Genomic DNA, 25,402 nt, shown 5'->3' with positions numbered 1-25,402 from the left:
GGCCATAAACTATAAGAGAGAATAAAGAAGGAAGAGGGAGAGAACACTTTTTCCCAAGCCTTCAAGGAAGGGTCCTGGAGGAGGTGGCCTTGGAGCTGGTTCTGAAAAACAGGGAGGCTATGGATAATAATCTGCACTGATGATGCCTTCCCAATGTCTTTTGTTGTCTTCTCCTCTTCCTGACCTCTAAATCTTTGGAACAATTTGAGGCTCTATTCTTGACATACTTTCCTCTCGCCTTTCCTTACTTATCTCCTCTCTCTCTCTCTCTCTCTCTCTCTCTCTCTCTCTCTCTCTCTCTCTCTCTCTCTCTCGTCCTCTGTACTTCCTATATTCATTCTCTAGGTAATATCAAGTCCTATTGCCTTAATACCGATTTGCAGCCAGGCATGGTGGCACTCCTGTAATGCCAGTGACTCAGGAGGCTGAGGCAGGAGGATCACAAGTTCGAGGCTAGTCTGGGCAACTTAACAAGACCCTATCTCAAAATAAAAATAAGAAGGGGTGGGAATGTGAGTCACTGGTAGAGCACCCCTGGACTCAATCCCCAGTACTGCCAAAAAAAAAAAAAAAAAAAAAAAAAGAAGAAGTTTAAAATGCTATTTATACCAGATGACTCCCAAATGTATTTCCAGGGTGGGTCTGTCCCCCTGAACTCCAGAACTATACATCCAATTGCTTACTTGACATCTCCACTAGAATGTTCAATTGTAACCTCAAGCTTAACATACTCCAAACTGAGCTCCTAGTTTCTCCCCCCACCTTCAAAATCTGCTCCTTCCCAGGTCTTCCTTATCTCAGGAAATTGTTACTCCACCAAATCTTAGAGCCATGCTTGACTCCCCAATCCATCAGGGATTTTCAGATCTATTTTTAGAATATATCCAGAATCTGACCACTTCTCATGACCCCCACAATTCTTTCCCTGGTTCAAACTACCAATGTCTCTTACTTGGGTAAATACAGTAACCTACTAACAGGCCTTCCTCTTTAAACCCTTGCTCCTTGTAGTCTGTTGTCATAGCTGTCACAGAGATCCTGTTAATCCTAAATCAGACCACGTATTTCCTCTGCTCAAAACTCTCTGTGGCTTCCATCCCCACTCAAAGTAAAAACCAAACTCCTCACTGCACCCGCTGTGATCCTACACAATTTGGCTTGCTGTCACCTCTCTAATGGCACCTCCTCATACTCTGTCGCTCATTTTGTTCCAGCCACACTGGCCTCCTTGTTATTTCTTTTGATAAAGTTAAATTTATTTTAAAGAAATACATAAAATCATAAAAGTTGTTCATATTAATGGGTGTATTCATTGTGTAATGTTTAAATCAAGTGAAACATTTATCTTCTCAAGCATTTATTATTCCTTTGTGATGAAAACTTTCAAAATATTTTTGGAAATATACAGTACATAATGTTATATGTAGTCACTATACTGTGCAACAGTACCACAGAGCTTCTTGCTCCTATGTAAAAGTAACTTTGTACCCATTGATCAACACTCCCTCATCCCTCTCCTAGTCTACTCTACCCAGCCTCTGGTCACCATGATTCTATTTTCAATTTCTGCAAGATCAACTTTTTTAGATTTCACGGGTGCATGAGATCATGTAAATACTTGTCTTTCTGTGCCTGACTTACTTCACTCAACACAATGATCTCCAGCTCCTTCCATGTTGTCACAAATGACAGGATTGCATTTTTTTATGGATGAGTAGTATTTCATGGTATATGAGTGCCACATTTTCTTTATCCATTCATCAGCTTAAGGTGTTTCTATTTCTTGGTTGTAGTAAATAACACTCCTGGCTATTTCTTGAGCTTGTTCAGCATACTCCTATCTCAGAGCCTTTGCAATTACTGTTCCCTTTGCCTGGAATGTTCTTCATCCAGATCTTTGCAAGTTTTCACACCCTTTCTTTTCTAAAATTATTTTTTGTTTTTGTAGATGGATAGCATGCCTTTATTTTATTTGCTTATTTTTGTACGTGGTGCTAAGCAGTGAACCCAGTGCCTCACAGTGCTAGGCAAGCACTCTGCCACTAAGCCCCAGACCCAGCCCCACATACCCTCTCTATTTTAAGATCTTTGTTCAAATGTCAGTTCCTTAAAGAGACATCTTTGATTACTCTAAAACAGCACCTTCATTCACTCTGTATCTTATTCTGATTTCTGTTTCTTTAGAGTACTTCTAATCTACAAACTGACATATTTATTTTTTCCATGTCTGTCTTCTCTATGAGACTGTGAGCTCCCTGAAGGCAAGGATTTTGTCTTTCTTATTTGCTGTAGTATCTTTGGTGCCTGGAATACAGTCTGGCATACAATAAGCACTCAATTATTGTTTGTAGTCTGGGCATACCAGAAAGACAGTAAGGAAACACAGTGTGTTTCAGGGAATAGAAGATCAGAGGGGCAGAGAAGGTACATGGAGAGAAGGTTAGAGTGCTTGGGCAGGCCTAGAGAATCAAGGCTTTGAATAGAAAGCTCAATGAGATCACACAGCAGTCTCTGTTTCACAAATAGAGTAACTGAGGCACAGATGTTGAGAAAGATTGATCAAGGAAGCAGCTTCCAGGAACACCAGGGGGGGAGGATATAGAACTGGCAGAAGAGACCACTCAGGCAAGGAGTGTTTCTAAGTAGCTGAAACAGTATTGCCGTGGCTGGACTAGTGTGGGGGTGGGCCAATCTGGCAGGGTCCCAAGGTCTCTTGGGGGGTGTGGGGGTGTAGGGTGGAGTTGCTCTGGCAGCAGCACACTGGGGCCTCTGTGTGTGTGTGCTGCCTCCAGCCAGCATACTTTCCACAGAGTCTGCCCAAGAACATTTCCTCCAGCCTGCTTTGCTTAATTTTTAAAAATTTTTCTGGTGTTTTTTCTATTGAAGCAAAAATCCAAATTCTGCCTGACTGTTTGGCCCTTGTATCATTTGACTGCCAACTTTTTGAGTTAGCCCCCATACTCCATACCATTCCTGCTTTTTTTTTAAAATCCCCCTTTGGTTCTGTTGGTCCCCCTTATGCAATGATCCTGGTCCCTTCAAATCTTACCCATATGGAAATTCTGCTTCCAGGAAACCCTCCTGGAGTACCTCAGGGCCTCTCCCCTGTACTTCATGCCTCTGATTCCCCACTGATCCCCTTCTCTAACCTAGCTACTCTGCAGAGCAGCCATAAGAGGATGTTGATGATACAGATTGTTTATGGCATGAGAACTTTCTCTCCACTAACAGGGTTGAGGGTGGCTGATCAAGGGCAGAGATTTTGACTGTGGGGCTCGCTAATCTTTCAGGTCTGAGAGTGTTTACACTCAAAGTCAGAGGCTTTTTTTTTATACTTCACTAGGGTGTTACATAGGCTTATGAGGCCTCCTCTAAGCTTTCACTTTCCTGCTCCTCCTTTCTTGTTTATCACCTTAGCGAAGGTCCTGCCACCTACCAGATATGACAAGACTCCCCCCCCCCAAAATGTAGAGCCTGTCTATATTTACTTACTCCCCACATACAGTCAGGTTATTTCTTCCTCCACTGGTTTCTCAAATTCTACCAGCACTGTAGTGTTCCAGCCTCCACGTGAACTCTGTCCCTATTTCCTTACTCAGTTTCCCAACTTCCTGACTGACCCCTTCAGCATATCCCTACTTCATTATTGTCACTTCTTGCTTATAATCCTACCATGTCTTATCATTATGGGCCATAATTATTTCCAAAGTGAGGTATACATGCCCCTAGGCATGCTACAGACCAATCAGGAGGGAGTGGAACGATTTTAGCCCTCTATTTATAGAGTACTTAATATCATTGCTATAAAATATATTTATATAATGTATACATTAATAAATAAACATATTTTGGGCATATATGACCAAGTTTGTCTTTGATACACAAACACATAAGATAGTCTGGAGACCATAAGTAAAACCCAAGTGCTCATTCTAACATCGGAAGCCTTCCAGAGCCTAATCTTTCCCTACCTCTCAGTGCTCATTTCTGACCATTCTTCTACCTCCTGCTGGTACCCTATGTTCCAGCGGCATAGAAGTACATGCAGTTCTCCTAATGAGGGGAACATCTGTGTGTTTATTCCTTGAGTCCACAGCCATGCCTTCACCTTGCTTGGCTGGTGAACATCTCATATTTCAAGCTTCAGTTTAGGTGTTATACCTCAGCGGTTTTATCCAGCTGACTGGGGTTAGGAAACTGACCACTGTCTCTTTTTGGGTCTCACCTTCCTACCATTCCACATTTGTATTTCTCTTTCTTTATAGCAGACTTTATTAAAATCATCTGTTTCTTTTTCATGTACCTCATTAGACAGTGCTTTTTGGGAGCAGGGACTGTGTGCAATCCATCTTCTTCTTTCTGTTGTACCCAAAGTGCAAGTCACATAGTCAACATCAGGAAATTATTGTTTAAAAAGTAAAGTTAGGGCTGGGGATGTGGCTGAAGCGGTAGTGCGCTTGCCTGGCATGCGCGGGGCACTGGGTTCGATCTTCAGCACCACATAAAAATAAATAAAATAAAGATGTTGTGTCCACCGAAAAACTAAAAAATAAATATTAAAAAAGTAAAGTTAATATTATCAAATACTTATTATGTACCTGACACTGATTTTAGTGTAAATTTCCACATATATTAACTCAGTTAACCCTTGAAAGTGGATTCAAATTTTATCCCTATTTTATATATGCATATAATGAAACTCCAAAGTAAAGTAACTTGTCTTGAGTCCCATAATTAGTAGAGCCAGGATTCAAACTCAAGAAGTCTGATCTCAGAGTGCATTCTCGCAATTACCATGTTCTACTGAAAGAACAAGCAAAAGAATGTATGCTCAAATGAATGAAGTGGTGAATTTGGAACCAGACTTACATAGTGAAATTGGAGATAAAAGCAAGGTGAGGCAGATCCAGGTCAAAGATGGCTTCGTGGGCTTCAGCATGTGGATTGAACAGAACAGAGGTGACCAAGGTGTGGGCATAGCGAGATACCACGGTGGAGCGTATGGAGTAGCTCGTCATCAACAGCTGAGAAAGAAGACAGGAGGAGCATTAGGTAAATTTAATCTTTGTCTTAGGTAGATAGTACTTGAGGTCCCAAAGTTCATGGACTGGTCTCAGAGTACATTGGGGAAGTTGAGGCCCAGAAGGGGAAAGTGGCCTCTATCATTTCTTTAGCGGACATTCTTGATAGTTTAGTAAGCTTTAGCAAATCTCAGAACCAAAGGGTCACAGAAGATTAAGAATCAAAAGACCTCTGCACAAGTGCTTCCCCAACTTTAATGTGTACACAAACCTCCTAGGTATCCTGTTAAAATGCAGATTCTGATTCAGCTAGTCTGGGGTAAGGCCCGAGTCCACCTTTCTAACATACTCTCAGGAGGATGCTGATGCTGCTGGTCCATGATTTCACTTTAGAATGTATACAACACTAACAACACTTTAGAATATAACAGAACATTAGCGTTCATTGAGCTCTACTCTGTATAAGGCATTTAGTCTTTCCTCTTTAAGAGCTCAGGTGTAAAGAATTACATTTCATAAGTGCAATTGTGCACTGCAAGCACAATACACATTTGCCATTCATGATCTTATTTAATCCTGACATCAGCCATATGATCTAAATGCTATTATTGTCCACATTTTACAAATGTGTTAACTGAGGCTCAGAGACTGAGGTCCCACAGTAGATATCTTCTTCTTCACCTTTTCTGAAGTTATGATCCTTCTGCCTATCCACACATAATACACAGTTTATTTCCAGAGTGGGGCAGTGGGAAATGGAGGATATTTAGGATCAGATGGACCTATGTTCAAATTCTCTTTCTACCACTTCCTGTGTCTTAACCTCTGAACATCTGTTTTCTCTTCTTTTTTTTTTAACAAATGGGGATAATAATAGAGCCTGGCTTATAGACATGCTCTGAGGATTAATTGAAACAGTAACTTTAAGACCCCTGGTATAGCACCTGACATGTACTCAGCAAATAGTAATGCTTCTGTGTTCCTAGTTTCTCAGTCATAGGACTGAAGAAACAGACTGAACAGCTTCCCCTACTCCCCCACAAAGACATATTTTTTTTCACAAATCCCAGAGCTTTGTTCCCTCATTCCAGAACTGACCTTTGTGCTTGATGAAGAGGGGCCAGGAGGTCCCTGGCATGTCAATTCAAGGAAAATGGTCAGCAAAAAGCTGACACAGATGAGGTACCTCCACTCAGACATAGTGCCACTTCTGGTCTAGGTCTGCTGTTCACTTCCAGAAGGTCTGAGCCTGATCTCCAAACCCTTGCTCTTTTAAAACTCCAGGTATCCCTTCTCTTGAGAGGGAGGGACCATCCTGAAGGGTGTGGAAGGCTCTGAATGTGGCATTGAAGCCCACACAAGCCAGGATTGTCCAAGAGCTGAGGCTGGCATCTTGCCTGGAGAAGGGCCAGTTCCATGCTTCCCTTTTTCCCCTCATCCAGCTGTAAGATGAATGGAAACTAAACATACCAAAGTGCTGGGTCTGTCTGTTTGCTATGTTGGCTCAGGGTGGGGTTTTTCTTTCCTATAAACATCCAGTGGAGCCCATAACCAGGGCCAAAGGAAGGTCACTCAGCACTGAGCATCTTAAAAAGGTAGCAGAGATGAAAGAGGGGTTGGAGATCCAAGCCCCCAATCTTAGTCCTTTCTGGTACTGACTTTAGTCTTTAGATGAGTGGGACTTACTCAGGGCCCATAACAATTTAGGAGTCCCACAGATGTGACACATGTAATCTCCAGAAGAGTCAGAAGCCAAGGTGGGCTAAGGCAGAGCAGTGGTTCAAAATATAGGCTCTGGACTCAGATCATTTGAGTTTGAATCTCAGTTCTGCCAGCTACTGACTGTGTAATAATGGGCAAGTCAACTAACCTCTTTGTAGCCTTAGTTTCCATATCTGCAAAATGAAATAATAATAGCACCTACTTCATAATGTTGTTGTGAGATTAAGTGAATTTGTACTTTTGGAATGCTCAGCATAAGGTAGGTGTTCAGTAAATAGCTGCCAGGATGAGGGCAAACATCAAAAGTATGGGTAGCTTCTTGTCCCTCCAGTGGCTGAATGAGTTGGGAGACACCAAGTTGAGGTGCTCTGGACTCAGTGTTTGCAGGTCCTATGGAGGGCTGGGTGAAAAGTGAGGCTGAGAAACTGGAAAGTACTTAGAGGTCTGCATGGGGGCCATCAGCATTCATCAGAACCCTTACCTCTCTCCTTTCTACTCGTATAGTTTACACAAGCTTCCAGCACTTACCTTAAGGTCAAAATCTCTGATGACTAACTTCCCCTGGACACTCAGATTTTCCCTATAGAATTTGACATTGAATAACAAAAACCTCTTATTCTGACATTTGGGGGTCCCAAAGCTTGTCAGTTGCCACCTTCCCTAAGTCCACACAAAGTTTCCTGTTGGAATTTCTTCAGAGGGAAAGTCCTAGCTACAGAACAACTTTCTTTATACAGCAACAGAAAAGTTACATCAACTATCCAGTCACTTTCTCTTGAAGATGAATAGATAACCAAGGATTCAGAGGCAAATTAAGGAAGTCTGTAGCACAAGAGCAAAATACTAAAATAAATAGAACAACTGATCCTAGAGCAATTTGAGAACTTGGGAAACAAAAGAGAACTTCAGGGAAAAATGGTAATGTTCCTCAGTGAGATTTTAGACACGCATAAAACAAGAACTAGATGCCACAAAACAGGACCAATCAGAGAAAAGAAAGACTCCTCAGAAATTGAAAACAAGTTGTTAAAATAAAAAAAAGCAACAGACACACTGGAAAGTAACATGGATGAAATATTCCAGAATGTAAGGTAAAAAAATCAAAGAAACAGAAAATATGAGAGAAAATGTTAAGAGATATAGATCAATCTAGCAGGTTCAGCATTTACATAATAGAAGTTCCAGGTCAAAAGAACAGAAACCATGAATAAAACTTTAAAAAAGGCATATTAGAAGTCAATTTCCCACTAGTATTGCAATATGTAAATCAATGGATGTGTAACTGATGTGATTCTGCAATTTGTATACGGGGTAAAAATGGGAGTTCATAACCCACTTGAATCAAAGTGTGAAATGATATATCAAGAACTATGTAATGTTTTGAACAACCAACAATAAAAAATTAAAAAATATATAAATAAATAAATAAATAAGAAAAAGCAGATACATTAACATATGAAGGTAATAAAATTCATATAATGTTATAAATAAAATAAAAATTTTAAGTTATAAAAAAAAAGAAGTCAATTTCCTACAGCTAAAGAAAGATCTGCAGAGCAGGCTCCCAGAACATTGAATCCAGGAAATACTGGATCCAACTCAAACAGTTGCTGCAGCAGTCCCCACACTGGTCCTTTGTCATCCCCTCTTCTGCCCCATCACCCTTTAGTATATTTTCAGATCCTTTAAAAACTCAAGTTGGATCCTCTCTCCTTTGTCCAAAACCTTCTGGTGGATATCACCATGGTTTACACAGCCCTATGTGAGAGGGATTGGCGAGGTGAGCCCTTATTACCTATATGACCTCATTTCCTATTAGTTTCCTCCCTTCCTTTCTCTACCACTGTAACAACTTTGGCTTTTATATTCTTCAAAAATGCCAGGCATGGGGGAAAATGCCATGCACGATCCTGCCCCAGGGCCTTTGCACTAGTTGTTCTTTCTGCTTGGAATATTCTTTCCCCTGTATTCACTTGGCTAGCTCTCTCACCTCATGCAAGTCTTTGCTCACATGCTACCTTTTCAATGAGTCATTCTCTGACCACCTTATTGAGAACTGAAGTAACCTCCTACCTTCACTGGCATTCTCCATCCCTTTTACCTTGCTTTATTTTTCTCCATAACACTTATCTTACATTTTAATTTTATGTGTTTTACATATTTATCTGAATAGTTTTTCTCTTTCCCTCACTAGAATTAGCTCAGTGAATTTCTTACTTCTTCACTGCTGTAGCTTCAGCTCCCAGAACAATGCCTGGAACATAGTGAACACTCAATAAATATTTGTTGAGTGAGTGAATATAATAAAAGCAATGCAACTCAAGGAAAAAGTTATTATAAACTCTGTGTGTATAATTATGCAAGAAATTCGTGGTTGAAATGTAAAACAAAATAGAATATGACTATATGCAGTTAAAAGAAACTCCATTTGACCTTGTTTGTTGCTAGAAACATTCTCCTTTGACAGGCCCAGAGATTGTGACATTGGGCTTGTACAGAAGGAAGTGTATTCGTGGCTCACTACTTGGCTGGACTTTGAAAAATATTTACATAGCCATGATAATGTAAATGTTGTTTGTTGGTTTTTCAGATTTTTTGAGTCAATCATTAGAGGAAGACCTAGTGTGGCTACAGAACAGAATGTAAATATTAATAATCCGGATAATGCAAAAGCAAAGATAAAACTGATAGTGAAGGACTTTGAATGAGCAGGAGGAGGTAAGTGTCCCTAGTATCCTTGCCTCAAAAGTGGGCAGTTAAAAACAACTTTCAAAAATGGATAGAATAAGAAATGAGGGTCTGAGTATTTTTTTTCAAGATACAAAATTAACCAATAACAAAAAGGAATATTGATGCTAACCATTGCAGGGGTTTAGAAGTAAAAGTGAGGGGGCAGTGTACATAAAATTCTCATTGGTATTTTTGGAAGTGGATAGGATATTGTCTAAATTTTATAAACCAAGAAACACTGCATACATATTATCTATAGAGTTGTGAAGGGAACCACTGGGAAAACTAAAGCCAAAAAATCTTTAAAAAAATGGTTTGAAGGGATAGAATGGAGATGGGGATAGTCAAGGCAGGGGACTATTTTCATCACATGCTTTTCTGTATTGTTTGATTTGTTGCCATGTAAACTCATGAATTTAATAAAAATCAAATGTTAAAAACCTTATGTTGATCACACAAATGAAATAATTATATACCCTATTGAACTTTATGACAATATCCACATAAGCATATGGTCATCCAGTTAGACTTGCTTCCATAGATGAAAATCATATGTAATATGTCTAACATGTTTATGAAGAGGGTTGGTGTATTACCTTGTTTTCTATTTCTATGACAAAATACACAAGGCTGAGTACTTTATAAAGAAAAGAGACTTATTTAGTTCAGTTTTGGAGGCTGAAAGTCCAAGATCAGGTGGCCCCATCTGTTTCTCATCTGGTGAGAGCCCCCTTGAATGCATGAAAACATGGTGCAGAAGACATCTTGGTGGGAGAACATGCAAGAAGCAGAGATCATATGGCAAGACAGGAAGCCAGAGAAATTCAGGGGCAAAGCTAACCCATTCTTGCAGAAACTTACCAGGGCCTCATGAGAGCTACATTAACCCCTTTTAAGAGTGGTGCCTCTAAATGACCCAATCAACTTCCACTAGGCCTCACCTCTTAAAGGTTCCACTACCTCACCATCATCACTCTGAGGCCCAAGTCTTCGGCACATGAACCCTTGGGGGACAAACTACATCCAAATAAAAGAGTTGGAAGGAATATTCTGGAACTAGCCTAATGTAGAGGCTAAGGGTACGGTATTTTGCATCCCAGTGATCTGGGTTCAAGTCCTTTCTATGCCACTCAATAGTTGCTTTCCTTGGGACAATTTACTCTTTTTATTCCCTAATGTTGTCCTCTGTAAAATGAGGCTGGTGTTCATACAGCAGAAATGTAAGTCTTTTATAAGCAATGGCCACCTCTGAAGAGACACCTAATATGTAGTTGGTCCTCCTTTTCTGTTGAATGGGTCAATCTTGCCTCACAGCCTTGTTCTGAGACAGGAATCTATGTACAAAAAGCAGGGGAGAAGCAGTGTTAATCCAAAAGTAAGTAGTGGATTTTCTTATCTACAGGGAATTTCCTGTTTTTTTAACAAAATATAGTTGTGTTGTTGTAGATATATGGCCCTCAGGGTTTAGAGTGACACAAAGTGAGTTAAATTGCCTTACATATATAAAAGGGTAAAAAAAGATTCCAACAGCAGATCAAAGAGAGGACTTAGGAGCCTGGAAATGGAAAGCAGTGGAGCTGTCAGTATGTTGGAGGACAGATAGGGCTCACAGGAATCGGGATTGGCAACCAGGCTGTAAAGAATAAGAAAGTATTATGTCCAATTTAAATTTAAATTTGCTGTGCTGTACAGCTTAGATGATTAAAGAAATAATAGGAATCATTGGAAGGAAATCTTTGTCACCCTCTGCCAGCATTACCTCTGAATTTTCCAAAATTCAGAGATACTGATTCTGTAGCTTGGGAGAAAGGAATTTTGCTTAGGACAGTACTGGTGTTAAGGATATACTGGGCTTCTCATTTGATATTCAGGAGTTGGGAGTCTTGAATGCTCTGGGATTAGAAAAGATTCATCCTGACATTATGCACTAAGCAATCTTTTACCTACTTTTTCTTATCTCCTAAATGGGGATGATAACTCATCTTTTCATCTTTCTATTTAAATGATATGTAGAATCCATATAATCTCAGTTTTTTTCTTGCCAATCTATGGATGCGGAAAATAGGCCCAAGACCTAGTGTCCTAGGTACTTCAATGTTTATGGGTGAACACTGATAGGCAAAAGATTCTAAGAGTTCATGAGAAGATGGGAAGAAGATGGGAAGAAAACTCCGGGATAAAAGGATGAAGATTATGAACATATTTGTCTTTTCTCTCCTGATAAGGTTGCCTTCTGTCCTCCAATCTCCAGATCTCAAGGAATTTTACAGTATTATGAAGGTGATAGAACTGAGATGGGACTGGGGAAGTTAAGGTTTCAAAAATCTTTGGGAGTTGTCTTTCTGATTAACTGATACTGAGATTTTGCTTCACTCTCTTGAATCTCCTGAAGTTTCTAACTCTATTACTCCAGGATCCTAAAGGCTTAAAAATGTTGGAAGCTGTAACAGAGGGTAGATCTAACAGAGTAGTAGATGTAACCGAGGGTGTTTTATGGAGAAGAATTCACATGATCTAAAACTTCTAGGCAAGAGAAGGCAGGGCACATCTGGTAATGGTGAAATATTCTGTTTAGGTGGAATCTAGGCAACTGTATATAGTTCTCAGAAAAAAAAAAAAACAACAGAAAAAAGGCTAAAAAAATTGTGAGAGCTAGATTTTGGGAAAGCCTTGAAAGCAGGCTCAGGTATTTCTTAAAAAACTACTCATGGGCTGGGGATGTGGCTCAAGCGGTAGCGCGCTCGCCTGGCATGCGTGCGGCCCGGGTTCGATCCTCAGCACCACATACAAACAAATATGTTGTGTCCGCCGATAACTAAAAAATAAATATTAAAAAATTATCTCTCTCTCTCTCTCTCTCTCTCTCTCTCTCTTTAAAAAAAAGTGATTTGTCTAAATTTAGAAATTAAAAAAAAAAGAACTACTCATTGGGCTGGGGCTGTAGATCAGTGGTGGAGCAACTGCCTCACACGTGTGAGCAACTGGGTTTGACTCTCAGCACAACATAAAAGTAAATTAATAAAAAGATTTTTTTAAAAAACTACTCATTGTCATGAATACCTTACCTGCCACTCACATCTCAACTCACTGCAATTAGGAAACCACTATGGGATAGACTCCAAAACAGCAATGGCTTAGATAAGACATTCATTTATTTAACTCATTAAAAGGAAGCCAAAGGCATACAGTCTGTAGTGGATCCATAAAATTGTTAGGGATCCAGGTTCTTTTCACTTTACTGCTCCATCCTAGAGTGTGACTCCAGTCCTCATGGCCTTCATTCCCAGGGGAATTATGTATCCATCTAAAACTGAGATGTTCTATTACTAATGAGGGAGATGAGAATGGATACCAGTGTAAGTAATTGGCAATCAAACCACAAATATCTGCCCTGAACATATTCCTTCTAAGGTTACCAGAGACCCCACCAAATTGTCAAAATTCCTACATATTTTCAGGCCTCACTTTTCTTTACATCTTAGCAGCATTAAACACTATTGACCCCTCTCTCTCCTTTAAAAAACATTAACTTCCTTGGTTTTTTGGCACTATTTTCTTCTGTTTTTTTTGTTCCTCCTAATATCTTTGGGCACTTCTTATCAGCCTCTTTCATGGGATCTTTTTCTTCCACCTATACCATAAATGCTGCCGGTCTCCAGGGCTCTTTCTTAGGTCCATGCCTCTTTTAGCATAATACATTCTTCCTGAATGCTCTTGCCCTTTCCCACGAATTCAAGAACCATTTATATACTGATGACTCCTAGATATAGAACTTCCGCCCAGACCTTTTTCCTGAGCTCCAGACATGTACATTCAACTGCTTGTAGATAATTTCCATTTGTATGTTTCACAAGTGCCTCAAAATGTTCAGTTTTCCTCAAACCTGTCCCTTCTTCACTATTCCATAGCTCAGTGAAAGTGGTCACCATCCACACAATCTCTTAAATCAGGTCCTCACAAGTTTCCTCTAACATGCCCTTCCTACTAACCCCTCTCTACACAATCCAATTACTACTCACAAAAATCCTATTTTTCATTTCTTTACTATCTACTGAATTCAATCACTCCTACTTACCTCCATTGCTACCACCATGGGAAAACCCACAATCATTGCTTACCCGGATATCTATCTGTGTCATACTCTCCCCTTCTCCACGAGACATACTCCATATAGCAGCTAGGACGTTCTTTCTTGCAACACAAATCTGTTTTATCCACCCCCTGAGTCCTTCAATAATCCCTCAGTATTCTCAGGATTAAGACTCAGTCTTCATCTTGGCATTCATGACTTGTCATAATTTGGAAGGGATAGGTAATTGGGGTGCCAGAATTGGAAGAAAATGAGGGGCTATATCAAGCATGGATAGGGGCAAGAACCTGGGAGGCAAGAAAGTGGTGAGATGATATCACAAACTTGAAGGAAATAGAAATTCAGAGAAAAAGAGGAAACAGGAGAATGGAAACCCACCTTGAATACATGGGGAAATTTGTGTGTGTGTGTGTGTGTGAGAGAGAGAGAGAGAGAGAGAGAGAGAGAGAGAGAGAGGAGAGAAATATGAATTATTTATAAAACAAAGGGATTCATGACATTTTATTTGCTTTTTAAAGGTAAAGGTGTTCTCATGAACCAAAACACTTGTAATCATTTGAATCAAATTTAGATACAGGAAATGTATTGAATGTTATTTCTGCAGCTAACCACTGTGCTAAGTTAACTATGGTATTTAACAAGTTTTTAGTTGACACTTTTTAGTTTTCCAGGTCTGTATTAATATACTTTGTAAACAATGAAGATTTTATCTACGTGCCACAATTTTTATATCTTAATTTATTCTAATAGACCCCATTGCTTATGTTAATTTATTGTGTGATTGAGGTGCCATTTCAAATGAGGTAAAAGATTATTTAGTTTGCATATGGCATAGGGGTAAGACACTATGATTTTGGAAAATAACCAAGCTGAATCCTTATACAAAACAAACTTTGGAATGATCAGACATTTAAATTTAAACAATAGAGCCATAAAAGTGCTTGAAACAAACAGGGATTGTTATAAATAGAAGTGGTGAAAGCATCTTTCAGCAAGAAGCAGCATCCAAATGGAACCTCCATATGACCCTGCTTATACCACTCCTCCGTGTTTACCCAAAAGAATTAAAGTCAGTATATTATAGCAATACACGCATACCCATGTTTATAACAGCAAAATTCACAATAACCAAGTTATTGAATCAGCCTGGGTGCCTGTCAACAGACAAATGGGTAAAGAATATGTGGTAGATATACACAGAGGAACTTTATACAGTCATAAAGAGGAGAATTGCTTCATTTGCAGGAAAATGGACGGAATTTAGGAGCATAATGTTAGGAGGAATAAGCCAGACTCAGAAAGTCAAGGATCATATGTGGAAGCTAGAAAGAAAAAAGGAGGAAATAAGTGGTAGTAATCTCATGAAAATAGAAGAGCGACCAGTAGAGGAAAAAGATAGGGGAAGAAGGAGGGGAGGCAATGGGGAGGCAATGGGGAATAAAACTCACCAAATTATGTTATGTGCACATATGAATATGTCACAATGAATCCAAATACTGTGTATAATTATAATGCACTAGAAAAAATTAATTAAGTAAAAAGCAAAAAAGTAGAATCCAGTCTTGATAAAGGAAAAAGGGATGTATTTAACTACATAATAATTAAACATTTTGTATAGCAAACCCTTTTGTATATCATAAGTAACATGAAAAATACTTATAACATGACACAAGAGACATTGTTAGTGGAAACGTTATTCGGTGCACTTTTTGAAATAAGTTGACACTTTGTGTCATTTGAGTTATATAGTAATTGCATTAACAAAAAAATGATCTTGGGATGTATCCTGTTGCAATGTATGCAACAGTGAGGGGATAAGAGGAAACAATCAGAATGTCCCTGCATGCTGGACTGGCTAAATAAGTTATGGGACATCTATACAAGGAAAGATTATGCAGCTGTTAAAAAAAATGTGCACTAAGGGAAAGAGGTTTAAACATGTAACTGGAGAGAAAAACAGGTCACAGAAGAGTTAGTATAGTGTACCATGTATGGTGAGAAAACCCAAATAATTAGTAAATCAATGGGAAAAAATCTAGATGAATGAGTATCAAAATGTTAATAGTAGTATTTTGGGGAAATGAGTTAAGGTTAGCTTTTCTTTGGTCTGTTACATATTTTTGCATTATTCAAATTCTGACAACATCAACACATTACCTTTGTAATAAGAAAAAATAAAGATATAAAAATAAATAAATTCAATGAATGACTCGCTTTCAGGGGGTGGTTTGGGTTGGAAGGGCTTCAGACCGAGCCTGGTACAGTGGCATAAACATGGGCTTTGGCGTCAGACAGCCCTGAGCGGGGCCCCATTGCCCCACCCCCGAGGAAGGCGAGGGGGGGTGGCAGGGGGCTGCGGAAAGGGGCTGGGCTGGGCTGGGCTGTCTGCAGCTCTAGTCTAGGAGCCTGAGACTTCGGAGAGGGACTGAGAGAGGGCAGACGCATCCCAGACTCGCTGGAGGACAAGGTGAGTGGCGTCGAGATTGGAGTTTTCGGGCGGCCAGACAGTGATTCCAACACCTCTGACCTACAGACAGGCAGGTGGGCAATTCTTGTTGCACCACTGCAGCTGGAGCAGAGATGACCCGAAGTGGGCTGAAGGCAATAAGGACGACTGATAAAGTAGTAGACTGTATATGGACTGGGGAACAGAGACTAGCGGAGGAACGGAGAAAAACGGCTAACGGAGCATGTTGGGTAGAGGACAAGGAATACAAGGGTGAAGGGAATACTGAGGGGGAGTGGAGATTCATAGAAGAGAGTAGGGGATGCAGAGAGGGGTTAAAGAGTACTGGGGGAGGGTGTGTATAGTTAACACAGAGGAGGATGTAAGGAACGGGGATAGGGAATTCTGTGCAGAAAATAGGAAATGCGATGGGGGAATAGAGAATAGGGAGCAAGGCAGAGGGAATAGGGAGGGGGATAAGGAATGAGGAGCAGGGAGCGGGGGAGGGGCAGACAGGCTGGGACGGAGGCCCCCTAGGGAGGCGGAAAGGGGCGGGACCACTTCCGGCCTGGAGTGGGGAGGGCAGTCTCCGAGTTTCGGAGGGGCTTGGAGAGAGTGGACGCACTCGGGAATTGTAGTTGGACGAGGTGAGCAGTGGGGCCCGGTTTTGGATGAGAGCCCGCTAGGGGTCGGCCCCACCCTCTGGGATCTGGAGAAAACCTGCCTTAAGGACCGGATCATACCGGATCCATCCGGCTGGAAAGGGAGGGACTGGACCCAGTTTGGCCGGGACCAAGATAGAATCACTAGTTAAATTTGAGGAGGGGGTGTAATAGGAAAGGGGCGGAACCTAGATGTGTTTTGCCCCTGTTTGAAGGGGGGCGTGTTAGGAAAAAGGGCGGGACCAGAAGGCACTGTGGACTTGGTGGGGCGGGTGTGATTAGGGGAGGGGCGGGGACCACCAGAAGCTGCGACAATTTGGGAGAGAGGGTTGTTGGGGAGGGGGCGGGACCGAACAGCACTGCGGACCTGGAGAGAGGCGTGTATTAGGGCTGGGTGCTGGACTGAGAGCTTAACTATTGCGCATGCGCGTCGTGTATCACTAGAAAGGGGCGTGTGAGAAAGGCCAGCACCAAGACGGGCCAGCTGCCGACTGCGCATGTGCACGGTGGACATCAAAGAAAGGGCTTGTGCTGGGAAAGCAGGCGGGGCTGAGATGGGCCCTGCAGCAGACGCGCATGCGCACTGTCGACCTGCGGCTGGGGGGTGCATTGGGAAAAGGGGCGGGGTCCTCAGAGCTGCCGCGCTGGCACATCTTCCTGGAGAAGGGGAGGGTGCGGCTGCAGAGAATTGAGACCTAGTCTTTGGATTTCTGTATCTGAGAACAGAGTCGTTGGGGGTGGGGGAGGGGTTTGGGATTGGGGCCCTAGAAAAGGTGAGGATCAACCTCTAAGCCAAACGGGAGACAACGTGCATTGGGCTCACCACTTGACCCAGGCCTTTTCCCCTTCAGGCTCAGCTCTTGCCAGGCCAACTTGAGACATGTCTGACACAAGCAAGAGTGGTGCGGGTCCAGCTCGCTTCCAGGTAAGGCCTCTTTCTGTCTTCTATGCAGCTGCTTTTCCTCTCCAGCCCCTGTTGCTGCTCTAAATCCCTTGGCACTTCCCTTCCCATCCCACTTGTCCATCTCCACCCACTTCCTTGCCTGGGTTCCCTCAGGAGGGAGGAAGGGAGGAAGGGAGAGGGTGGGTGGGCCCCTCTTCTGTCATAAATTCTTGCTCAGAGGAAGGGGAGGCTGAGGTGGTCAGAACACACTGCAAGTCGGAGTCAGAACAGATCAGAGAAGTGTGGCCTTGGAATTTTGGAGCCATTTGCCTGCTTGGGTGTGGGGAGAAGGTCAGTGAGCTTCCCTGTTTCCCCTTGCAGGCAAAAGCCTCAGAAAAGAACAGTAGCTCGACAATGCAGACCCTGTTAACAGTGACCCAGAACTTGGAGGTCTCAGAGACACCAAAGGGCTCAGAGGCTGCAAAGGTCTCAAAAGCCTCAGGGGTCTCAAAGGCTACAGAGGTCTCAAAGGCTACAGAGATCTCAAAGGCCTCAAAGGCTCAGGAGTCAGCTACCACCAAGGCCTCACCTACTACCACCAAGCTGACTGATGCTCAGGTTCTGGCAGCTGAAAAGAAGAGTCCAGCAGCTGACACCAAGACACAGAATGCTGACCTGCAGGCTGTGACAGTACCTGCCACTGAGACCAAAAAGGCCAGCTGTGTAGCTGATACAAAGGTCAATACAAAGGCTCTGGAGACTGAGACTACTACCTCTCAGGCTCCAGCAGATGAACCTGAGCCTGAGGGTGCAGCTGCCCAGGCTCAGGAGAATCAGGATACTCGACCCAAGGTCAAGGCCAAGAAAGCCCGAAAGGTAAGACTTCTGCAATCATCACCCTTGCTTTTCCATTCCTTTTTTCTCACTTGGTTTGTAATTCTCATAGTCTCAGTTTTATAGAGGACGCTGAGTCCAGGGTGGTATACACAGAGCCAGTGGGGCACATAGAAAGAGGAAAAGATTCAGGCCCTACCCTTGGGTTGTTCCTGGTCTGCTGTGGGGATGAAACTCCCAACTGGAAGTCAGAAAAACAAACCCAGCAATCAGCAAGGCCAGTATCCAGTGAATTAGGCTGTTACTACTGGGGCAGGATTAGGGGGTGCTTCCTGAAAGAGATAAGGTGTAAAGAAAGGACCTGCTTTACCTAGTGATGTTGAGTTTCCTTTCTATTGATGCAGGTGAAACATCTGGATGGGGAAGAGGATGGCAACAGTGATCAAAGTCAGGCTTCTGGAACCACAGGTGGTCGAAGGGTCTCAAAGGCCCTAATGGCCTCAATGGCCCGCAGGGCCTCAAGGGGTCCCATAGCCTTTTGGGCCCGTAGGGCATCAAGAACTCGGTTGGCTGCTTGGGCCCGGAGAGCATTGCTCTCACTGAGGTCACCTAAAGCCCGCAGGGGCAAGGCCCGGCGTAGAGCTGCCAAACTCCAGTCATCCCAGGAGCCTGAAGCACCACCACCTCGTGATGTTGCCCTTTTGCAAGGGAGGGTGAGAACTTTATCCTTTCTATCCTGCTTTTTCCACTGCCTTGGTTGAACCCTTTTCTGCTAACCTCTCAGGTTTTCTGCAGACTTATATTGCTCTTTTCCTCTTTCCTTCCTCTTCCAGGCAAATGATTTGGTGAAGTACCTATTATCTAAAGACCAGACAAAGATTCCCATCAAACGCTCAGGTAGAGTCTTACTAACCTTAACCCTTCCCTAAGCTCTGCCCTCAATTGCCCTCTCTCTGTGGGCTGGGAGCACCCCTCACTCTTACACTCTTACCTCTTTCCTCCCAAAGTTCTAATTTGGCAGTGCTAGAACCTGGTTAAGCCACCCATGGCATGGTTGGCAAAGGGTCAGTAGCTTGGGCATGGGACATCTCTTTAGCCCAGGTTCTGGCAACACTCTCCCATTGCAGACATGCTGAAGGACATCATCAAAGAATATACTGATGTGTACCCTGAAATCATTGAACGAGCAGGCTATTCATTGGAGAAGGTGAAGGGGCAGCCCTGGGGGATGGGTAGACTGGGGAAACCTTGAATAGAACAAAGGTATACAATGTCTCTTCTGGGGGAGAAACCACAGAGATGCACTAATAGATCCCCATCACTGGGAAGATGGTCAGACAGCAGCCTAAGGAGGGGCATAAATCAGCCATGGGTCATACAGCAAGTCAGTGGTGTAAGCACAGCCAAGATCCAATCCACCCAACTTAGTCCTGGCTTTTGTCTTCCGCTGGATGTGTACTTTTGTATATTTTACATACTCTCCTGTTTCCCTAGATTCCCACTAATCACAAAGATAATGACAATAGTACATTTATTGCTTGTTTACTTGTGCCTGGCACTTAGCTGTGTGCTTTGTGAGCAGTATCTCACTGATTTTTCACACATTCAAAACCCTTAGGTACACGGTTAGCTTCAGGATGTTTGGGAAGCTGAATTTTGTGATCTCACAAGTTTTTCTCCCATCCACAGGTATTTGGGATTCAGTTGAAGGAAATTGATAAGAATGACCACTTGTACATTCTTCTCAGCACCTTAGAACCCACAGATGCAGGAATACTGGGAACGTAAGCTGGAAAAGGGATGGGGTTAGAGGGGGCTTCTACTTTCATACATGGTACTACCCTTTCCTTGCCTTCTCTCCCCATGTCCTCTTAGAGGGTCAGGAAAGACAAGACCTAAAAAGCCCCTGCCCCAGCTCCCACTCATGGTTAGAGTCCTGCATACAGTAGTAGTACCTGATTATGATTGACTGAAGAGCATAAGAGCCTAGGATGGGACATTCCTGCTGTTAGGTTAGTCGTCTCCTCAGAAGCTTCCCAGGCCTATTGTGGCCTGATTTTTTCCTATTGAATGCCTGGCCTGGCCTTGGCAGAGTGGTTCTCATGGGAGGGCTTCCTGGTGTGAGCAGATCATGATGCTCCAATGGCAAGAAAGGTTTGGATATGCTGTGCATACATCTGTGCATAGTGCTTACTATGGATAGGGAGATTGAAGCCTGGAGGAACCTGGAAACTTGCCCAAGGTCATGGGGAGTTTCGTCACTGGGGACTTTGCCTAGAATTCTCTCAGGTCTGAGGGCTCTGGGAGAAGAAAGGACTCACATTGACTGGGTACTTGTGTTGTTACCTGGTCAACTTGTGACAGGTATTCTTCCATCTTCTTGGCAACATGGGATAGAGATAGGATATGATTTTCCCATTTTACTGAATGGGACACCATGGCTCATGTGTCTGAGTGACTTGCATAGGGTCATATAGAGCTGAAAACAGACTGGACAGAATTCTCACATATCAAAGGAATCTAAGAGAGGCTAGCCTAGTGAGCTGGCCAGTGTGTCTTGCACATGGCTCATGGACATAAAGTTTCTCTGTCTTATTATTCCCTTAGGACCAAGGACTCACCCAAGCTGGGTCTCCTCATGGTGCTTCTTAGCATCATCTTCATGAATGGAAATAGGTCCAGTGAGGGTGAGTGGATGGGCATGTAACCTAATGGGTGGCTGTGCTCTGAATTCCATGTGTTCATTTTCTGTCCCTATCCCCTCTTGCCTCCCCTTGCAGCTGTCATCTGGGAGGTGCTACGCAAGTTGGGGCTGCGCCCTGGGTATGATTGGGCTCTCTCAACGCTTGCTGTCCGTGTTGTCCTTTGGCAAGAGAGGACGGTCCCAGGATTGCATCAGCCTGGTGGTCTGGTGGAGCAGGCGGGGGGTGCTGGGCTGGGTGGATGGGCAAATGCTCTTGAACTCTGTTCCCTCTCTCACTGTCTCTTGAGCTTCTATAGAGCTTCCTCCTGTGCTGAAACTTGTTTTCCATCTTGGAAATGCCTCTGCCCATGTCTGGGAAGTGCTACTGTTCTTGTGGCATTGATTTGTTTGTTTATTTGTCTTTCTTCTGCTCTTAGGATACATCACTCACTCTTTGGGGATGTGAAGAAGCTCATTACTGATGAGTTTGTGAAGCAGAAGTAAGTATCTTTGGCTAGTGTTGGTGTGTTCCATGCATTTCACCTGTGTCAGAACTGAGCAGTGAAGGCATCATAAGTGAATTCCTATATGCATGTGTGCACATGTGTGTATGTGGTGAATGCATGTATGTGTGCAGCTGGTAGGTTATTTGGGGGGCATTGATAGGGAACAAGTGTAGTGTATATTTCCTGCTCTATTATGTGGACTCTTATGTGCCTTGAGAGGAAGGGAGAGTTTGTCATTACCAGCATTGTACATATCATGGAAACTGAGGCTCAGAGAGGTGAAGTCATTTGCACAGGGTTACATAGGTATCAAATGGAAGAGTTGTGTTGGATCTTGACTCTAATTCCTTGGTTCATTTTATTGTGCTAAGAAAAACCTCATAGAAATTAATTTCCATAAAGAAATGCCTCAGTATAAAAACTTCATGTAGCCAGTTTTACCATGCTGGTGACATGACTTGTACAATTGATTTCATTTTCATAACTACCCTGCAGAATGTCTTTCCATCCCCTTTTGTGTTTCAGGGACTTAAGGTTCTGAGAGGGGACATTTGAATATCCAACAGCTAGTAAAAGTCTCTTTGGGGCCTGGAGTCCAACCCTCTTGACTTTTTGACCAAGAGCCACCCTATCATTGTTCTTTGGAGAACTTGTGATGACTCACACAGATAATCACACACACACACACACACACACACACCACACAATTGGTAATATAAAGAGCAGGTTGCTCTTGGTTGACTGTTTCTTCCCTTATCATCTTTCTAGTCATTTTCTATAATAGATCTTTCCAGGGGCTTAGCCAGGCTTCAGAACCCTTGTGGTGGGGTGTGCTCAGAGCAGGGGGCCTGAAGAATGCTTCTCTGTTTACAACACACCCAACAGGAATATGGGGTTATTGTGACAAGGGGCACAAAAATTGTGGCTTCCCTATGAACAAATGCCCTACATGTGTACCCTCTATACCTCCATGTGACTTTCAGAAAGGACCCAGTGAGACAGAGCTCAATACTAAGGGGAAAGCTGCAGTATTTAGTTTGGGAGGTGATCACCTAGAGCCTGTCTAGTCCATGCATGGGTTGGCCTTGGGTGGCCCTGGAAATAAAGACTTTAAACCTCTCTTTTCAAGGTACCTGGACTATGCCAGAGTCCCCAATAGCAATCCCCCTGAGTATGAGTTCTTTTGGGGCCTGCGCTCCTACTATGAGACCAGCAAGATGAAAGTCCTGAAATTTGCCTGCAAGGTAATTGGAGAGCTGCTTGAGCTTAGCACATCAAGAGTGTGGGGTGCCCCTGGCTGGGACACGCTGTGTGCAGAACAGCCTGTAGTCATATCTAAACATTCTGAAGTCTCTTCTTAGTTTTCAAACATGGTGGCAGGCACTTACAACTGACATGGTATTATCTTACTGCATGTGAGAAAACAGGTCCATAAAGGTTGGTAGGTGATATGTTCCAGTTATGGAGCTAGAAAGTGTTAGTGCAGGGATGGAATAGTATAGTAGGTGCAGAATTACTATTAGAACTTACTGTATGATTGCTATTACATATAGCATGTAAAATGGTGCCTAGCAAATAGTATGTACTTCATCCTCTGATTATGATCCTTCTGATGGTTGTTATTTCCATTTCAGGTACAAAAGAAGGATCCCAAGGAATGGGCAGCTCAGTACCGTGAGGCAATGGAAGCAGATTTGAAGGCTGCAGCTGAGGCTGCAGCTGAAGCCAAGGCGAGGGCTGAGATTAGAGCCCGAATGGGCATTGGGCTTGGCTCTGAGAATGCTGCTGGGCCCTGCAACTGGGATGAAGCTGATATTGGACCCTGGGCCAAAGCCCGGATCCAGGCAGGAGCTGAAGCTAAAGCCAAAGCCCAAGAGAGTGGTGGTGCTAGTGCTGCTGCCAGTACCAGTACCGGTACCGGTGCTGGTGCCAGTGCCAGTGCCAGTGGTGGCTTCAGTGCCAGTGCGAGCCTGACCGCCACTCTCACATTTGGGCTCTTTGCTGGCCTTGGTGGAGCTGGTGCCAGTACCAGTAGCAGTTCTGGTGCCTGTGGTTTCTCCTACAAGTGAGATTTCAGGTATCTGTCATAATTTTGGTGGTAGAAGCTGGGGCTCATGGGAATGGGATGAGGAGCTGAATGAAGCCTGGTTTTGAGAATGATACAGAGAGTGTGTAAAAGACACTGCTTTGGGCATTTTATTTCTTCCTGATTGGTGAATATTAATTGAATTTTTAATTTTCTTTTACTTGTGTTTGCAGATATTGCTAATCCCAGCAGTCTTTCTCTTCAAGCCAGGGTGCACCCTCAGAAATCTACTCAAAACAGCACTCTAGGCAGCCACTATCAATCAACAGACGTTGATACTCTGCATTAAATCTATTTGCTATTTCTGAATTGGTTGCATTATTTTTTTTGGTGGGCTGTCACATATTGAAAGAAATTGGAAAAGTTTCTGTTTCAATCTATGTGTAGTTTGAGGTGACAGTGTTAGTTTTAGGGAGCAAGTTTAGCACATCTTCCTGGGAGAAGTTCAGCAGGGGAGGGAGTCATGGGGATTATAGACACAGAAGACACTTTCTTGAAGAAGAGGTGTGAGGTGGGCAAGTCCGGATCAGAAAGCAGAAGTGTAGGAGACTGAACATATGTATGGACTCTCCTTTTCAGAAATTTGGATGAAATCAGAAGGAGAAGTAGGTAGCTAAAGAGAGATACCAGAACAAGGGGCCATTTTCTTGGGGAAGGAAAAAGTGACTTAACAGGGCAGGAACCAATGGAAAGGGAAAAGTTGAACATTGACTCATGCAGGCTAGTCCCTGAGGTGAGAGAATGGGTTGTGGGAATCTCTTGGAGAATACACTGTCCAGACAGGACTCAGGGGACTGATGTCAAGAAATAGGCCCCAAAAAGAAATTAAACCATGAATTTTGGAAGAATATGGCAAGGTGCTCAGTATTAGGGCTATATGAGCCAAGAACAAGATTGATTTCTTTCAAGATTTGGGTTCTGTTTGGATTTGGGATAAGGAATGAGTGAATCTAGACCCAAGGACAGTCAATATGGGTCAAGATCTTTCCTACTGTGTCCCTGCCTGACAAGCAGTACAGATGTAGAGTGTGGAAAAGGTGGACCATGGGACCTATGCAGGCTTGGAGAAGAAGGATAAGAGTATGAAATTGATTGGGAGACAACATGGGGATCTATGGATAGGAGACTCAATGAAGTCCATGAATGGGGGCATAATGTTTAGTAAACATCCTGAGTAGCTGCTGTATATCTAACAGTGATCCAGGTTATCTGGGGAGGAGTGATGAAGGGAACTGGAAGGTTATACTGGGGGAATAGTTAGGGGGATGATTGTATTTAAGAGGATAGCAGAGAGAGCTCTGGTAATGGTGATGTCCAAGAAATGAGTGGTTGAAGGGGAGAGAAGATGATGGTTCCTTACAGGTGAGGTGTCAATAGCTTGAGAGGCCAGAGTATTGGCTGGGATATCCATGTGGATAGTCAAAGCACCTGGACTGTAGCAGGAGTTGAGGTAAAGGGGGACAGTATGAGTCAGGTACCAAAGTCCTCTCCTATACTGCCAACAAAGGGACAGGGACCTCAAGCTGTCAGAGACTTGCCTCCTTGTTTTGGGTGGTACTGCCCTGGACCATTTTTTCCAAGAAGTCCTCACCATCTCTAATCCCTACTTTACCAGGCACCTAATCACTGAACCAGTCTTGCAGACAATGAGGCCCTTGTAATGGCTACCTCTTCCCTACTGTAGATTCTAGAAGCAATAAAGGCAATATGTTCATTGCATAGGAAACAGGATTTTTTTA

At 43.0% G+C, this 25,402-nt stretch overlaps 2 protein-coding genes and 1 non-coding gene across 4 annotated transcripts in view; 2 read left to right on the top strand and 1 right to left on the bottom strand.

Moving 5' to 3' along the window:
- Itih6 (inter-alpha-trypsin inhibitor heavy chain family member 6) overlaps positions 1-6,221 on the bottom strand; it is a 28,443-nt gene extending 22,222 nt beyond the window's left edge. Inside the window, exons 1-2 of the mRNA XM_046452612.1 lie at positions 6,120-6,221; positions 4,870-5,024 (exon numbers count right to left, since the gene is read on the bottom strand). Of these exons, the coding sequence (XP_046308568.1) occupies positions 4,870-5,024; positions 6,120-6,221 (257 nt within the window). The remainder of the gene's footprint in view (positions 1-4,869; positions 5,025-6,119) is intronic.
- A 9,699-nt stretch (positions 6,222-15,920) lies between these two features.
- On the top strand, positions 15,921-23,972 carry Maged2 (MAGE family member D2). Of its 2 annotated transcripts, none has more exons than XM_046452651.2 (13): positions 15,921-16,030; positions 17,523-17,596; positions 17,936-18,430; positions 18,793-19,101; positions 19,222-19,285; positions 19,516-19,595; positions 20,078-20,172; positions 20,996-21,075; positions 21,169-21,211; positions 21,509-21,571; positions 22,707-22,821; positions 23,212-23,654; positions 23,837-23,972. In XM_046452651.2, exons 2-12 carry the CDS (start codon positions 17,552-17,554, stop codon positions 23,644-23,646), a joined length of 1,824 nt encoding a protein of 607 aa, XP_046308607.1. In that variant the 5' UTR covers positions 15,921-16,030; positions 17,523-17,551; the 3' UTR covers positions 23,647-23,654; positions 23,837-23,972. The 2 variants fall into 2 exon arrangements, with proteins under 2 accessions (XP_046308607.1, XP_046308606.1); XM_046452650.2 differs by lacking the exon at positions 15,921-16,030 and adding an exon at positions 16,527-16,656.
- Positions 22,403-22,530, top strand: LOC124098069 (small nucleolar RNA SNORA11). Its single transcript, XR_006853463.1, has one exon. It is a non-coding gene; the product is annotated as a small nucleolar RNA SNORA11 (small nucleolar RNA).
- Positions 23,973-25,402: the final 1,430 nt, after the last annotated feature.

The sequence above is a fragment of the Marmota monax genome, unplaced genomic scaffold (genome assembly GCF_021218885.2).
Source record: "Marmota monax isolate L192 unplaced genomic scaffold, Marmota_monax_Labrador192_F-V1.1 WCK01_AAM20220418_F8-fsc00223, whole genome shotgun sequence".
NCBI classification, from domain to species: domain Eukaryota; kingdom Metazoa; phylum Chordata; class Mammalia; order Rodentia; family Sciuridae; genus Marmota; species Marmota monax.
The sequence above is the reverse complement of the archived record's forward strand: the minus strand, read 5'-3'. Positions and strand labels throughout refer to the sequence as shown.

Bases quoted from the DNA above. Each gene is read 5' to 3' on its own strand.
- Maged2 (XM_046452651.2), top strand. From the start codon at position 17,552: ATGTCTGACACAAGCAAGAGTGGTGCGGGTCCAGCTCGCTTCCAG. The intron at 20,173-20,995 runs GTAAGCTGGAAA...TTATTCCCTTAG, and splicing joins GATGCAGGAATACTGGGAAC to GACCAAGGACTCACCCAAGC. The intron at 21,076-21,168 runs GTGAGTGGATGG...CTCCCCTTGCAG, and splicing joins TGGAAATAGGTCCAGTGAGG to CTGTCATCTGGGAGGTGCTA.